At 39.0% G+C, this 17,289-nt stretch overlaps 1 protein-coding gene across 1 annotated transcript; it reads right to left on the reverse strand.

Moving 5' to 3' along the window:
- si:ch211-63o20.7 (uncharacterized protein LOC566836 homolog) lies at window positions 1–15,902 on the reverse strand. The gene is made up of 4 exons (XM_041805305.1): window positions 15,769–15,902; window positions 14,561–15,326; window positions 11,634–11,859; window positions 1–3,509 (listed from the first exon to the last, which is right to left on the reverse strand). The coding sequence occupies exons 2-4, from the start codon at window positions 15,293–15,295 to the stop codon at window positions 3,271–3,273; spliced, it is 1,200 nt and encodes a 399-aa protein (XP_041661239.1). The 5' UTR covers window positions 15,296–15,326; window positions 15,769–15,902; the 3' UTR covers window positions 1–3,270.
- Between the last annotated feature and the right edge of the window lie 1,387 nt (window positions 15,903–17,289).

Genomic DNA, 17,289 nt, shown 5'->3' on the forward strand with positions numbered 1-17,289 from the left:
TAATGTTTAGATTTTCTTTTATTTGAACAACTTTGGCTTTTGGACATATCATGTTATCATAAATCAATGTAATGAACACATGAGGAGAAAGTCAGGAAATAAGCAGTCATATAAAATAAAGCTGACTAAGACTGATGAGCTGTAATAAATGCTGTGGACTGGATCGCATCAGTGACACTGCTAATGCCTGCCTTTCATTTCCCCTTCATGAGAAGACGGTCTATCAGTGCTGGTTAGTCACTGGGAGCTCTGTGCAGCTACGCTTCATCATTTCCAGTCTATATGTCACAATAAATGCTCACAATGAACCAGTATGACAGCTTTCATGAGTAAAACGACACACTAAATCTATATATATATCTAATATATAAAACTTTTAAATATTACAAAAAAAATAGACCTCGTAGTCAAATTAAAATTCAAGTGAAAAGCATTTTTTTTTGTATCTCTTTCTCTTATTCAAGTATTTTCATTTGAACAGATTACATGTGCTTTATTCATTTTGTCCTGATAATGTTAAATTAATACCCTTATTTAAACAGAAAAAGAAGTCATTAAAGCCCATCCTTAGTGCAATGTGCCCATAAAGACAGGAACTATTCCAACCAAAACTGTTTCTGAATCAGGCTGTTCAAGTTTAATTTTCACATAAAAATCAGCATTTCAACATGAATTGTGTTTGTGACTTCTGGTTATTTTGCAGTCATTCTCAAGTGGACACTAGAGGAACTACAGGGTTTTGCACATCTTTTAGGCTTATTTTTGTTACCATAAGGTTTTCAGATTGAGTAAAAAAAAACAACTAATAAGAGCAATCAAACTGTTTACTTTGCCCAAATAATGCTGGTGCCACCTTTATCCAGGTGAAACACTCAAAATGATGTTGGTTAATGGGGAAGACAGGGTCTTAGGGTTACTACACGCTTTTGAAAATCAAATTAATGCCACTTTTTGAACAGTAAACTGTCAAAAATGAAAGGCATGAGAATTCTCAGTACACAGAACCAGGTCTAAATTTTCTGCTTTAATGGATGGTTTATAAAATGTCAAATGGTTTAGGGCAAATTGATTTTGGGGGTCAAATTTGATGATTTCTGGCACATTTAAAGTCCCTGTAAAGTGATAAAAAAATCTTTATTTTAGGGTTGTTGTACAACAGGGCACTGTGTTATGAACCACTAAGCCAGATTTGAGTCCTGAAAAACATTTCTACGTTTATAAAATTAAGCTTTAAAATCATAAAAAATGAGGCAGTTAAGTCTGCTGTAAGATGAGTGGGCGTGTCAGTTGACTGAGCTGAAGCCACACCCACTCACGAGAAGTGCGATTCTCTTAAACGCTTCTGATCAGAGCACAGCTGCCTGGCTCTATGCCAGGGCAGACACAAACTATGGATCAAAAGATTTGGGAAATTTACCTCACAGTGAACAAAAACAGCACATGACTGGCTGTTAACTGTCAATATAGGCAGTGACATCAGCTAACAGAAGACTGTTTGGAGAGGACCTGCTTGGTGATTTTATATCGTTTGAACATTAAGGGGGGGCGGGGTAATTCCCCATCAAGACTGGTGATGTCATGGGCTCAGATGTTTGCCATGTTCAAATAAAACCAAGCCAGGAAAGAGGTGACAAACTTTCTAACACTCTAAATCCAAAATTTGGTCACACTTAGATCTCAGTGTTTTTACATATTTACAGGAACCTTATTCCGACATATCGAGTTAAGACACAAAGTTTGGATTTCACTTCACAGGGACTTTAAACATTTAACAGATCCAGTTTGGACAGCGAGCATGCAATGCTGTGAAATGGAAAAAATGTCTGTTGCTTGCATGCTGTGACAGGGTTCCTACATCAAATTTAAGACTTTTCAAGACCTGAACTCAGAAAAAATAATACTACTTTTTTTGCACAGCAGTTGAAAATGTATGCGAGATATCTCGGTATGCTTGACCAGAACTGATTTTCAGGCATTTTTGGGTCACAAAAGCCCAAATTTGATGATTTTTGGCACACTCAATGTCGCTTTCCTATATACCATGTGGCGATATTTATCATACCATATTTTCAGGCGTGCTAACCTGATACAACAGTTTTGTTATTAAAAAGAAAAACGACACTTTTTGTCTAGGAGGACCTTACAAGATAAGAGGAAACCAAACGTGTTTTCATGGGAAACTTGGTAGGCCTGAGGACTGTAACATGGACAAACATATACACAAAAAAGAATAATTAAAAGTGTATAAAGTTGGCCAGAAAACAACGATTTCATTAAGACGTCTTAGTGCCATTTAAAACTAAAGACTTCCCTCAAGCAAAAGTAAGACTTTATGACACAGTGCTGACTGTATCTATACAAAAGTTAATGTGTGAAGAATTTGACGTTTGACCGCTTCACTCCTCTCTAATTTCAGCTTAAAGCCCAGAGCTCTTTGCTACATTTCTGTGTCATCTGAGGAACCTTTATTATTTTCTTTTTTTTGCTACACATAATGCAGCACAGTAGTGTTTAATTGCACTGCTACTGTTGTTTTCTGATCTACCATCATTCAGTCTCTGGGGTTATTTTTACCCAAACAAGGATGGGGTCACTCTGGAGAGTGCGAAGTGATGTTGGACTGCTCCTACCTCTTCTCTCTGTTTACTTTTAAATGAATGGCATGGACGGACAATATTCTTAATCTATACGTACAAGAAAAGTGACTTGGTCAAACTATTTTATTAAGACAGCAGGATAAAGTAGTAAGCTGTAACTGAGCGACTAGTTGGCTATTTAGTCTGCAGCTAGCGCTTGTGAAAAGCCCTGATCATTGCAACCCTGCAGAACCAGATTAGAAGCAGCAGCAGTCATCTTTGCATTCATTTTAGCGATATATTCTCAGTGAAATGGATTTTCTATGTCAAGCATGCAAGGACCAAGCAACAGCATGGTGCTTACATCAAACAATGCTGGAGTAAATCCCACTTAACCCCTTTATGGACTCCCCCAGCATCAATGTATATCCCTTAAAGAGCCCTTTTCAAAATCACTACTTACATCTTTTTTATGTTCCATACTCAGTAATGAATTTATTTCCTGTTACTGTGTCAAATAATAGTCAAAATGTCATTAAAGTCATTAATATCTGCAAAATCCATTTGACTTCAGCAGCAAAGTGGCAATTCCTGAACATGTGGGAAGCCCTGCAGCCAGGGGGTCCAGGGTCTATATTCCCCTGGAGTTGCTACAGTGGTCGCTGCCATTATGGTCTCTTAAGCGCTCTGTCTGTCAGTGGGAATCCTTTTTCAGGGCAGAGCACATTCTGGCCTCCAGCTGGTCTGCAGAGGGCCGATCATCCGGGTTTAAGGCAAGCATCTCTAAAAGCAGAGTGCACACAGCTGGACCAGGAGGGGGTGGCAGCGGGGGCGCTCTCTTAAACTTCATAGGGATACACAGCTGGAGGTCAGCGTTCTCCCACAGAGCTTCACCCAGCGGCATCAACCAGCGGCCCTTACATACGTAGGCACCTAAAGAGGGAATACAAGGAAAACACCATTGCGTCACCATGCAGGGTCCTGACTGACTGACCGCTGCAGCACACCACATATCTGCAACAAGTGTCTGCTGTTAGAATATTTAGCAAGAGTGAGGCAATATCAATTAAGAGAAAATAATAGACAGAGACAGCACGCTCACAAAGTTTGTAAAAGGAAAAGAACAATTAAATGTATAAAAAGCCATCATTATCCTGATGAAATGTAACAAGAAATATAATTTAATGTGTGCAATTACGATGGATCATCAAAAACTCTATTAAAGAAATTAATTGAACATACAACTAGCTGCATAGTTGAGGATACTTATAGGATTTTGAATTATCTAAAAGAAACACAGAAAGTTTCTTGAAAAATGATGCAGCATGATGCTTTAAATGGTTTATGAGAGGCTGACATTCATGTTCATGTACATTAAGTTTAAAGAGCAGCCATGTATAAAGTCTATTTTGGCCTTTGCAAGAGCCAAAATCCAAACCTCGATACAGCATAGTATCACGACACTATGTGATACTATGTGCATCATAAATCATATCTTCTGCCAAGTACTGATTTTTTCAAATCAATTGCTAATATGAACTGAAGTCTATGATACTGGATAAGAAGCATCAGTTGCACTTGATGCTGTGACACCTGTTGTCCAGTGAGGTTGGCAGAGGTGATGGCCATACAACCAACGCAACCAATATGGCAGCATCAGGGAAAGGACATTAGGAATGCAAGCAGGGCACGAACAATGTTGACATGACACATGGAGTTCGCAGGGAGTGCCGCATGAAAATAAAATACTGTGGTAATACAATGAAAATTTAAGGCAAGACTAATGCTAATCAGCTCAAACAGTTGAAAAAATTGTATAGATAGCAATATATCACAATACTGTGTCTTGCAAAATGTTTAAATCCCAATAATGTCGAATGGTGGCATAAGTATTGTGATAACACCGTATCTTAGAGCCACTAGTGATTCCCACCCCTGATACTTTACTAACATTTTAATGTTAGTTATAATTTCAATGTAGGCTTCCTTCTGGGTGTAAAGTCCAACTTAATGGTTTTTATGGTGATAGTTTTAAAAGGTGGGATAACTCAGAGGATGGCAGTAAGCAAAGGATTTTACCAGCTGTTTGGTGTATAGTCACCTCAACTAAACCTCTCCTGGAGCAACTGCCTCTTTTCCTCACAGGCTGATTGGTTTTGTCCTTCTCTAACTGGGAACAACATATCAGCTTGGAGCTTTGGATGATGGATCTGCCTGATGGCAGACATGGAATATGGCCAATCCACTGGCGTTGCTAGATTAAGATTAAGATCATGAAATGGCACTACACAAAGAAAAACCATTTGATTGAATATGAAGCACAATGTGCTGCCCTGTGTCTGAACTGTGCTATATTAATACTGTCTGACAAACAAAAACCCCCCGCTGAGGTGTGAAGTGTGCAGTAAGAGTAATTGAAACCCCAGGGATACTTTTACACAAAACAACAGAAAACAGCCCATAACTACCATTTTTCTTTGAAAACGGTCAAGTACAGAGATGAGCGCCTTCTTCTCTCTTATAACATTTAAAAACTGTAAGTCTCTGGAGTTTTAGCTGCTGATAAGAATAATTAGTAAAAGATAAAACCTGGGCTTTAATCCTTTGAGTTGGTCATATTGCTTTGACATTTTTGAGCAAATTCATTGAGAGAATTAATTGACCAGCTAAATTTCTAACATTAAAGAGGATTATCTGCGGGAGTAACTGATATTTTTTTTTTCTATATTTCAGCATCACTTTCTGGTAGTCGTTTAGCAGATAAAAGAGAGTAATGATCTAAATACAGTACATTCATCAAGTATTCAGAACTCCTTCTCCTTTTCAATCTTGTTATGTTGCAGCCTGACCCTACAGTAAAAAACACAAAAACAAAAACAAAACATTTTTTCTCTCATTAATCTACACTCCGTACCCCATCATGATGAAGTGAAAAAAAACAACAGAATTTTATAAACTTCTGTAAATTTATTGAAAAGAAAAAAACTGAAATATCACATTGGTATAAGTACTCAGACCCTTTGGCTGCAGTTACAGCCTCAAGCCATTTTGAATATAACACAAGCTTTGCACACCTGGACTGTCATGTTGGAAGGTGAATCTTTGGCCCAGTCTGAGGTCCTGAGAGCTGCAGAACAGCTCAATGAGGATATTTCTGCACTTTGCTCCATTCAGCTTTCCCTCAACCCTGACCAGCCTTCCAGCCCCTGCTGCTGAAAAACACCCCCACAGGATGATGCTGCCACCACCATTCTTCACTGCTGGGATGGTATTGAGCAGGTGATGAGTGGTTTCCTTCAGACAAAATGTTTTGAACAAAGGCCAAACAGTTCAGTCTGGGTTTCTTTGGACCAGATAATCTTATTTCTCACAGTCTGAGAGCCCTTCAGGGGCTTTTTTGTAAACTCCAAGTGATCTTTTCTGTGCTTTGCACTGAGAGACTTCCGTTTAGCCACTCTGCCATAAAATCCAGATCAGAGAAGGGCTGCAGTGATGTTCATCCTCCTGGAACTTTGTCCCATCTCCAAACACGATCTCTGGAGCTCAGTCAGCTTGCCCACCAGGTTCTTGGTCATCTCTCTTACTAAGGCCCTTCTCCCCAGATGACCACCAGCTCTTCAAAGAGTCCAGGTTGTGTCAAACTTCTTACATATGAGAGAGAAACATGGAGGCCACTGTGCAGGTTGTTTTTGGGTTGCCTTTCCCAGATCTGTGCCTTGCAGCAATCCAGTCTCTGAGCTCTGCAGGCAGTGTCTTTGACCTCATGGCTTGGTTTTTGCGATAATATTCATTGTCTGCTGTGAGGCCTTCTATAGAGAGCTGTGTGCATCTCCATGTCCAAAGAATGTAATTTAAACACAGGTGGACTCCAGTCAAGATGTAGAAACATCTCAGCAACAACCAAGAGAAATAGGAGGAAGCTAAGCTAAATTTTAAGTGTTGTTGAAAAGGGTCTGAATACTCATGTCAGTGTGATATTTCAGTCTTTTTCTTTAATACAGTTCATTAAAGTCATGATGAGGTGCTGAGTGTAGATTAATGAGAGGAAAAATGAATTTGAAGGACTGTAGCATCAGGCTGCAACATGACAAAATTGAAAAGAAGTGAAGGGGGTCTGAATACTTTCTGAATGCAAAGTAAATCCATCACCTGAACATGGTCAGCACTGAATACCAACCTAAACACTTCACGGCTGTGACAAGCCAGCAATCATCTCCTACCCTGACTGGCTCTGAGCTTCAGAGAGATTAAATACAAGCATTTGAGTTCTCCCCACTGACTTTATTTCCTCCTCACTCCTGCCAAGTCAAATAATCGTGTGGGTTTTTACAGAGAGTAAAGGAAAATAATGGACCATTTCATCCGCCTGTGACGGGCCATCTCTCCAAATTTTCTCACTGACAGAGACGATTGTAATCAGGGCTTCTCAATTCCATTTTGCCTTTTTTTTTTTTTATTATTTGACTCCACTGAAATCCTTCTGTCCGTCCAATCGTAACCATTTCAGTCAGCCTAATGGAGTATCAGTGACTCAGGAAGGTTCTCAGGCACTAAACACGGGAATAATCGCCCATGTCCACCCTTTCTTCAGGTCGACTACGCCAGTGGTCTTAGGAGGGCTGAGGATAAAATGCATCACAGCTATTTTATAGCTCTGACAGTGGAACGCAAAGCACAACTGGCTCCTGCGTCCATTAGGATGCTACCTCATCCTATAGCCACATGGGGCTCTGAGTGAGAATGACGATGATAAGAAAAGACATTAAATTAAACAGACATTAAATTCTCCGTCTTATTCTGCAGAGATTTACTGGAATACTTGGCACAATGGTTCTCTTTGCCATTATAAAACTTACTTTTGCAGACTTTTAGGGCTGAATCACTGCATCAAAGTTAGTATGTAGTTTAAAAAAGAACAAATAATTAAAATAAATTCTCAAACAACAAAGCTGTCTCTTTTCATAGCTTACAAAGTATCTGTCATCCCCTTGGGCTCTGATAAGCACTTTACAATGACTAAAATATCCCCATAATACTTTGACTTCACATGCCGCTAACAGCAGCACAGTGAGAGCAGGAAAGGCTGATAACACACTGTCAGACTGTATTATCAGCAACAGAGATTGTATAATCAGCATCAAAATGTACATAGCATAAATCATTCACCATTGCCATTTAGATTTACGATGTTACCATCCAGTGTTGATGAATGTATGATGTACAACATGTGACACTTTAATATGTTCCAGTTAATTATGTCAAACTCAGTTCAGTGTAATGCATCACTGCTCTGTCTGACCAAACACTCACCCTTTTTGTCCGTCTGTGCCTGACTGATGGGAAGAAGAAAACATGGCATGCCTATGCTGATATATGACCTGACATGTTAACACTCCTTTAACAGGAGGATCCTGACAACATCTGTGGATTTGTGTATGGGTATCTAGATGAGGGTTCAACTGACTATCCGGGATGATATTCAGTATTTGGCCACTTATCTGTATCAGCATTTTATTTGATAGCCAATAGAAGTATCTAATTATCATTCTGCTGCAAACTTCTCCTCCCCTCTGACTCTGTTTTCACTCCCAACTGTCTCAACCTGAATTAATGTAAATGACCAATCATTATCACCTGCGACACTAGTTCCCAACCTTTCTTCCTTGGAACTCCCCTACTTATATCTAAGAATAGCTGAGCCCCCATCTAAAACTCAAATTACTGAAATTTTCTAAAGGCTCACTTTTACTGTAAATGCATATCTGTTCCAAATATCGGTTATCATCCTCATAACCCGCTAATAACTGGTATCTGTATCAGACCTGAAAAATCAATATCAGTCGACTCCTAGGCTAGATCATTGGCCCTCAACTCCTATAAGCTCAGGATCCACCATCACCTTAATGAGAAATCGTAGCCTGAATTTCTGATATTTTCAAATCAACTCAAAAATGTTGCAGTTTGGTCCTTAAATGGACCAAAATGTGACTGAAAGGTGCGACCAGATGGAAGACAAATTTTTAAAAAGTGCATCATAAAAGATGCCTTTAGAGTACATGCGCATGTTTATTTTTACTCATTTTCTTTTGATAACATGCAAATTTAGTTTTTTTTTCATATGATCTGGAGCAATTATCACATAATCATGGGGAAACATGCTTTGTTATAACAAGATAAAGAGAGAAATAAGTAAAGATCTGGATAAAATGACCAAAATTAATCACAGGAAACCAAGTAAAATAAAATCTCTGTACTAAGCGAAGAGATGGGAATCTTTAGGCACCTCACAATTAGATTTGATTATGATTCATAGGGCTACGATTACGATTCTTAATCGATTATTGACCCATTTTGATGCCTGTTTTTTTTTTGCATGTCTGTTGTTCTCACTGTGTCAAACATAATAAAAACAATGAATTTGTGTTTAGAAAAAAATATATATAATTATTAAGCTAAATTCCCACTATCCTCTAATGGAAGATGTGTGAAAACTGGAATGTTACAATTGCACTGAACCAAAGGTAGCAGCATCCTTTCCTTGTTACACATCTGAAATTACAAACATTAAATGTCCTTTTTCCACAGATGAACAACTGGTAATCTAAATCTTGCTGTTATGCTCTGCATGTCAGAGTTCAACCTTTTTGTTCCTGCTATTCCACAGTATTACATATTTAAATAATTGATTATTGTCAATTATTGGACTTTTATAAATCGATCCAGAATCTTCCACCTCCACATGCATCTAGGAATCGAATTTTTCTCCCACCTCTAACTAAGGGCGCGCTTACACTAGGCAATCTGTACTCATACGGTGCTAGAGCCATTTGACCCCCTACCCAGTCCCCATTTTGTCCTGCACTCACATTGCTCAGTGCATCCAGGCCTGAGCACGGATACGTCACGCACCAACGTCATCACACGGTGCATCTACTGATGATGAATCTACAAGTCTTGATGACTCACCATAAGTATGCATTAAGAAAGGCCGTTTAAGGCTGTAAAAAAGCAACCCATTTATTTTATCTAACACCAGGGCATTTCACCTGACCTGGGATCAGTGCATTAATTATACAGACTAAAATGATGAGAGAAAGAAATGGGTTCATTGTGGAGATTTATACTTCACAATAGCATCTAATCTGGAACCCGATCAGCTCAGAGTTCAAAGCCCTTCCTGCTAAATGAAACTTTTGAATGGATCCTACAGTCGTTCTTGTGCATGTCAGTATTCTCTCTGTGCCTAATTTTGGAGCTCTTTGGCGCTTCTGCTCAACCAAACAAGTCTCTCAGAGCATAGGACAGCCTGTGTCTGGATTACGTAGGATTACTTGTTAAAATTTTAAATACATTTTTACCATGATGAAAGCAATTATAACCATCTGATGAGAGCTGGAGGTAAACACGCCAAAGGATTTATAAACAATGTCTAGGGCTGTGCAATTAATTGCAAATGAGATTAAATCGCAATATGACCTGCTGCAATTTTCCAATCACAGACAGTACAATATTTTTTTCATCCTGAAATGTGTCAAAATACCAATTTGATACTATTTTTGCAGCAGAGATTTCATGCTCTACACATTGTGCATACAAACAAGGGTCTTTTTTAAAAAGTTTACTAAAATCCAACTTTTCCTAATAGTGCATATGATTTTCTTAATAAAATGAGAATAGCATTAAAAAATTATCATCCCTTCAATACAGCAATCGATGTCAAATTTGCTTTATGAGCAAAATTCCCAATTAGATATTTTTTTCAAATCTTTCATCCCTCGTTTAATTTATCTAATATTGTATTGGTTTTAATACAGAATGATGTATTGCTTATGTTTGTTCAATAAAAGATGAGGATCCTAAAAGTAATTGCATATTAAATCACAATCGCAATATTGGGGAAAAAAATCGCAATTAGATTTTCTCAAATCGTTCAGCCCTAACGTTGTCCTATTCAAACATAAGCGATCAAACCAACAGTCTCACTTCTTGTTGCCATAAAATTAATATTAAGAAATTAAAACCATTAGATATCAATACATAGTTCTCTCTCCATCTCTAGAAGAATCCTGCCTTCTCTATTAGCCTCTATCTGTCAGGCAGCGTGACTGTGGAGCATGCAGCTGTTGCCTGGTGTTTGTCTGTGTGCCCTGCAGCTCATCTTTTCAACAACGTTACTCTTTGCTAGATCATTCAGTGTGCCTCAAATAATCTATGGGAGAAATTATGTATCAGAGATATTTTCATTTTTAAATATTGCAATTTTTTCCAAAATTATCTCTCATGTATATGTCAGGTCCACGTCACGTTACATTCCTGTGCTGGTGCTCCTTCATTTGCATTTGTGCCATGCTTTGGCCCACCTCATCCTTCTGTACCAGGGCCAGGGAAGTGAGCCGTGCCCAAGTGTGGAAGAGCGTACTCATACTGGTCAAACGTACTGGACTTTAGGCTCAAAAACCTGCCCAAGCATGGTACAGCTTGCCTAGTGTGAGTGCACCCTTAGAGTACAGACTCGGGAGAACCAAGTGTCTTTAAAGCTATGATAAAAACAGGCCTGTGATATTTTGCCTTAACTGTGAACATAGCAGAGACGTAATGGGGGGATTGCGTGATCCTTCAGAGATGGCAACAGAGGCGTTTTAGAGGACATATGGAATCAGTGGAGCCAGTAGGAGAGGAAAGTAGCATCTCTGTGTGTTTTTTGTGCTGCTTGTTTCCCAAAAAGATGAATTGCTGTACAAGTAATATCAGCTGTTGAAATATGAGCATCAATGTCTCAATGGGTAAAGATGGCGAAGCCTCATTATGGGATGGCTGTGAAAACACGCGGTGAAAAAACCTACAATCCTTTTTTTCAGGCACACTTTAATGACCCACTGAAAACAGCTCTACAACCCCCTTTTGGGTCCTGACAAACCAGTAGACTGGTCTACATCACCACTGCCCTTGTCTTTATGGTTGTGAACACTGTTTTCTTCATTCAAGAATCCTTTGGTTGATCTGAAGCCTTTTGTTTCAGGTCTACTTCAATGACTCTCTGTTATATACAGTACTTACCCAGTTGTTCCTGAGTGGTCCCTTCTTCCACGAAGGTGATCCTCTCCAGCACAGCCCAGAACATCACACCCAGGGAGAAGATGTCTGCCTGGGCAGTGTAGGTCAGTCCACCCCACACCTCTGGAGCCATGTAGAAGTCAGAGCCACAGGTGGAGGAGAAGTGCTGCCTGGTGAGATCACCATCCACCAGACCTTCACTCATCTTGCTCAAACCAAAGTCTGCCACCTAGAGGATGGACAGGGTAGATATCTAAGTTTAGGGCACTTTGTGTCGGCTCTACATTATTCAAACATGCAAAAGCCTTTACAAACTGTTCTTTTCTATTAGGCTGAAATATTTCTTATTTTACTTTTGTAAAATGCATATAATAAGAGAAACAGGTCAAAACCTCCCATCATCTTACTTACAGAAAAGGTTGTATACAATATGGTGGAGAGAGGCTCAGCCTAGCTACATTACAGAACAGTATGTGTGAACAGTAAACGTTATTATAGAGTGATACCTGTTTAGGTCATCATTTTAGTCGTAGCGGATTCCAGACTTTCATACTTTATATAACTTATGTTTTGTTTTCTCCTGTAGCAGAGTTCACTTGCGTTCTTAGTTTTTACTGTTGACCTCACAGACATTTTGGACCAAGTTACGGACTACATAGGAAGTTGAGAGATTAACAGAAAGTCGGAAGCAAGATATTGGACTTTTGATATTATCCAGTATTCTGATTGTTTTTTTTTACTAATTTAAGCTGAAGTCATAAAAGCCCTTTTTTATTGTAAATAATTTCAAGTCTGTCCTGTAGTAGAACTGATCTGTCCCTGGTATTACGGTCATTGTGACAGTCTATTTGTTTTACGGACGGGGAAAAAAAAAAAAAAAAAGGACAAACAATGATTGATTCTACAAAAAATGACAGCTGTATTCTCTCTTAACACCCTGGAGTCTACAGATATGTCGGCGAGTCCAAAACACAGGACTGATTTAAGATGATGTATCAGTAGGACACAGCCTTGCTGAGTCTTTGTTTTAACTAGTGCGGGTTTCAAACTATACAGATGTTTTTAAATTATGAAGTAAAACCAGACTTATAATAAATACTTTACGCCATACAATGTTGTATATAACTTTGTTGTTTGCCAATCCGTCCATAAAGTTATGAAATTAACAATTTATATCTCCATTCTAAGTTATAAAAGTGGTTCATTAAACATGTTTTTAGTTTTCACTTTGCAATACCAAACTCTTTCCTCCTCAGATTTTATGTTTTTTTTATCTGATTTTAGATCCAATGTGTTTATACGGTATGCCAAAATGAAAAAATTGTTGTAAAATCTCACATGTGAGGTTGTGCTTAAAAAGGTGATACCAAACAAAGCAAGGTAAACCATTTTTAAGGTAAAATATAAAGGTAAAATCTAATGTCATCAAAAAACATATACCCTTGGCCTCTGAGTGTTAAATAAATAGATTCAGTAATGGAAAACAGACAGTAATTCCTTTGGAATTCTTCTTCTTTGTTTTTTTAATGAATCTTACACTTTGTTTGAATAAATTCTGCTACCTAAACGACAGGTTTGCAGAGTGATCCACTGAGAAGATCCTGAAACATACAAGTGCAGGAAAGAAGAAGGTAAAATCTAACCAACTGACTCTCACTGACTGATGACTGAGGATGGAAGATGGAAAAGAATTATCTGAGGTGGGTCTGTTAGTCTTGCTCAAAACAGAAATTTTCAGATCTGCTGATACCAGTGTCTTGCTGATAATATCATATATCCCTGAGAGAATAAATAATAAGAAACACAACCTTACAACACATCTTTGGTGTACAATTTTTAAAGGCTAAATAATGTCAGAATACTGTATTATTTGTAGGGGTGTCAATGACTAAGGTTTTTCATGGTCGAATCTGATTCGTCAGATTTTGCCTTTAGTCGACTAATAGTCGAACAGCGTTTCCACTAGACTTTTTTGTCCCCAGTCAAAATGACCGGCAGTCCTCAAGAATTCCAGCCATTTAGAACAACTACCTGCTTTAACATTATTTTGCTGCATTAACAGCGGCAAAACGCATAAATCTCTCTCTTATTTTTCTGTGTAAGTGGTTTAAAGTATCAAAATGAAAGCTACGCACTTTTCCTTACACACGCAGTCAGTTACACAATATACGGCAGCGATGGCACAAAATCCCTCCATACCGCTGATGATATTAAGCCTTTGGTTAACCAGGAAAACCTCACTTAGATTAGAATTCCGCTTTACGAGAAAGCTCTGGTAGTCCCCCGCGATGCTGAGCTCAGGCAGAGAGATAGACTTGCTTTGACATCACGCATACATAATTAGCCATGTGCTTGACGTCTGAGGTGATAACCCCAGCACCACAGGACAGTGGGTGGAGTCTGATTAGACTATGAGGGAGAAAAGGACATACTGTATTTGGTATATTTGTATTTCATTTAGCCCATTTAAGAAAGTATTTCTTTTGCAAACCACCTATATACAAAATATGGGGTGCAGGAAACTAGATTTTTGCAGATATTTGATTTTTACAAATCAATTTCAGTAGGCACAGATATCAATACAAATATATAAATGTAGTTTAAACCTACACGTTGAGTTTTTAAACCATACTTTTAAGTTAAAGGAGCAAGGATAAACAAGGAAAAAGTCTTCGGTTGGCGCAGGTCAGTTTCTGCCTAAGACTCCACAAATTTATTTGCACATTCAGCTGATACTTACAACTGATATAGGCAGATATTTACTGTGGAAATATTGGCTGTAAATACCCACAGAATTTTGAAAAATCTGCCTAACATGCACAATGCCTTCACATTTTTAACTGTGCAAGTTTTCAACAGCTTTGTTTACTGACACAAAGATGATTACATTTGACCAGATGTAATAATGTCATATCACAACATCTTCCTACCTTGACAACCGGGCCTTTAGGTGTCACACAGACGAGTACATTGTCAGGCTTCAGGTCTCGGTGGGTAATGCCCAGACTATGCAGAAAGGCCAGAGCGCTGCAGAGCTGCTTAACCACACTGTGATTACGCTGGGCGTCTGGTGGCCTGGAGAGCAGGTACTGATTTAGGTCACCCCCATCACAGTACTCCATCACTAGCCACAGAGCCAGCGAGCGCCGGGGTGCTGGCTGCTCTTCCTCACTCTGAGCTGGTCTTTTTCGGCCTTTGTTTTGAGGCCTGCGGGGAGTTGTAGAATCAGACAATCTTGTATTTTCAGTGGGCTTCACCTTATCTAGGACTGTGTTAGTCCTGTCTTCAAGTCTAGAAACAGAATGAGACCTCCTTTGGTTGTTGGGCTGGGAATTATTGTGCTCCTGACTTTGGAGTTTGCCAACCACACTGCCCTTCAGCACACTCTCAACTAGACATAAGGGCAGCTTCCCTGGTTTGAGGTTCTTCAGGTTTCTTGGCCCAGTCTGCAGAAGACAGCTGTGCAGTGCAATGACATTGATATGGTTCTTAGCTGTGGCTCTCATGGCCCAAAGCTCTTGCAGGTAGAGTTCAATGCACTCTGGGTTGCTGCAAGGCAGCCGCTTGATGGCCACCTTCTGTCCTGTTTTGGCCATATGGCCCTCAAAGACCACACCATAGCTGCCTCGTCCAACCTCCTTCTCTAAAGTGTAGAGTTCCTCCATCTCTCACAGCAGCTGGAGCCTGGTTCAAGTGCTAAAAACACAACAAAGATCATTAGAATAAGTACATAGTGGTGTTTTTTTTTTATCGTTGGCCATGCACATACATAGTTACAACAACTTACTTGGCCCTGTGTTTTGTATAAAAAGGCGTGAGTAATGAGTTTAGGTTTACTATCACTATTACATGTTAAAACGGATGTTACTGTATAGCTGTGTGCTACAGCTAACGTTGCTCCTATGAAAACGTTAGTCGGAAATTAACCCTCGGCTAGTTTAAGGTATCGATATCTAAGAATAATAAATCGGCATAAAATAACCCAAAAGGAGCCTCGAATTAGCACGGAGTAATGCCTGCATTGACCATGTCGTTTGTCGGTAACGTTAGCAACACTCTTTGTTTTAAAAGGGCTCCGTACAACACATAACGCTTGTTTAGAGTAGTTTAAATGATTAAGTTTGGTTTTCAGACTTACCAATGAGACTCCAGCATTACCAGTGATGTGCTGACTTTGATCTTTTATCGAACAAAAACATAAAAGACGTCTAACTCCATCAACTAACGGCTTTTTTCTTAGTTTTTGTTATAAACAACTGACATAAAAATGGCACGAGACGGACTTCCGCGTCTAAATTCGGAACGTCCCGCTCTGCGTCTACGTGCATTGTGATTGGCTGAGGCACTTCTGCCGCGTGCGGTGAGTGGTTGGCTGCAGAGCGGTAGAGTGTAATACGATTCAAATTTGTCTGAGCCAATCACAGCAGGAGGTCGCGACTGTTAATGAGGAAGTACGTAACATGATAACAGGAGTTTGCTTTCAGAGGGAGAAAGAAAAGGGCAAATTAATAAGCTGTTTAAAGGTACACGTATATATTTTTACATGCAATATTAGAGATATTAAGACGGTTGGTGGTATTGTGTTTTGGTTTCAACGTGTCCCTTGCTATGACAAGTTATTCATAAGAATAACAAAAAGAGCCGAAAAAGAAATGATAAGCCAGAATCAGCTGTTTGAAGGGCTGTTTGTAGGGGAGACTAGGGTTGGTTGTCACACTTCTTACGTGTTTAACAGTGGTTAGTCACTAGACAGTGAGAGGGGGGCGCCAGATACCATCCAAAAAACAGAATATTTTCAAGTGATTTAAAACGATATATTTTAGCCATTATTAAAAATATACACACAAAATTAGTTACATTTAAAACAATCAGTTGTTTGTTTGGTGTTTTGTAATGTTGGAGATGATGCTGAGATGTTGGATTTTTGATTTTCATTTCGTTAGTTGTAATCATAAAGATTGACTCAAAGAAAGTATTAAAATATATCACTTTGTGTGTGATGAATCTATATGGAAGTTTACCTGAAGATACACTCAATGGTTACAGCAACAGGGTCTGTAATGACATTGTATTCTAATACATGTTTGATATGGAGTTGGTCCTCCTGTAACAGTATCTACTCTTCTGGGGAAACTTTCAACAAGTTTTTGGAGTGTTTCTTTGGGAATTTGTGCCCATTCATGCAGTAGAGCATTTATGGGGTCAGGCACTGATGTTGACGTTGAAGGCCTGGCTCACAATCTCTGTTCTATCCCAAAGGTGCTCGATTGGGTTGAGGTTCAGGGTTCTGTGCAGGCCAGTCAATTTCTTCCACACTGAACTAATCAAACCATGTCTTTATAGTCCTTGGTTTGTGCACTGAGACACAGTCATGTTGGAATATAAAAGGGCCTTCCCCAAACTGTTGCCTCAAAGTTGCAATAGCATTGTCCAAAAATTCTTGGTTTGCTGAAACTTTAAGATTGGCCTTCACTGGAGGTAAGTCAAGTCAAGTTAAATCAAAGTTTATTTATATAGAACATTTAAAAAAACAACCTTAGCTGACCAAAATGCTTTACAGGTTTTGACAAGACAATAAAAGTACAAAAAATGACTCACAAAAACACAATGATCAAGCAATATAAATGAGAATGCATATCAAAATGTCAAGGTCAACTTG

This window comes from Cheilinus undulatus, linkage group 14, assembly GCF_018320785.1.
Source record: "Cheilinus undulatus linkage group 14, ASM1832078v1, whole genome shotgun sequence".
In the NCBI taxonomy this organism is placed as follows: Eukaryota; Metazoa; Chordata; class Actinopteri; order Labriformes; family Labridae; genus Cheilinus; species Cheilinus undulatus.

Bases quoted from the DNA above. Each gene is read 5' to 3' on its own strand.
- si:ch211-63o20.7 (XM_041805305.1), bottom strand. From the start codon at position 15,295: ATGGAGGAACTCTACACTTTAGAGAAGGAGGTTGGACGAGGCAGCTAT. The intron at 11,860-14,560 runs GTAGGAAGATGT...TCCATCCTCTAG, and splicing joins CTAAAGGCCCGGTTGTCAAG to GTGGCAGACTTTGGTTTGAG. The intron at 3,510-11,633 runs GTAAGTACTGTA...TTCCCTCTTTAG, and splicing joins GACCACTCAGGAACAACTGG to GTGCCTACGTATGTAAGGGC.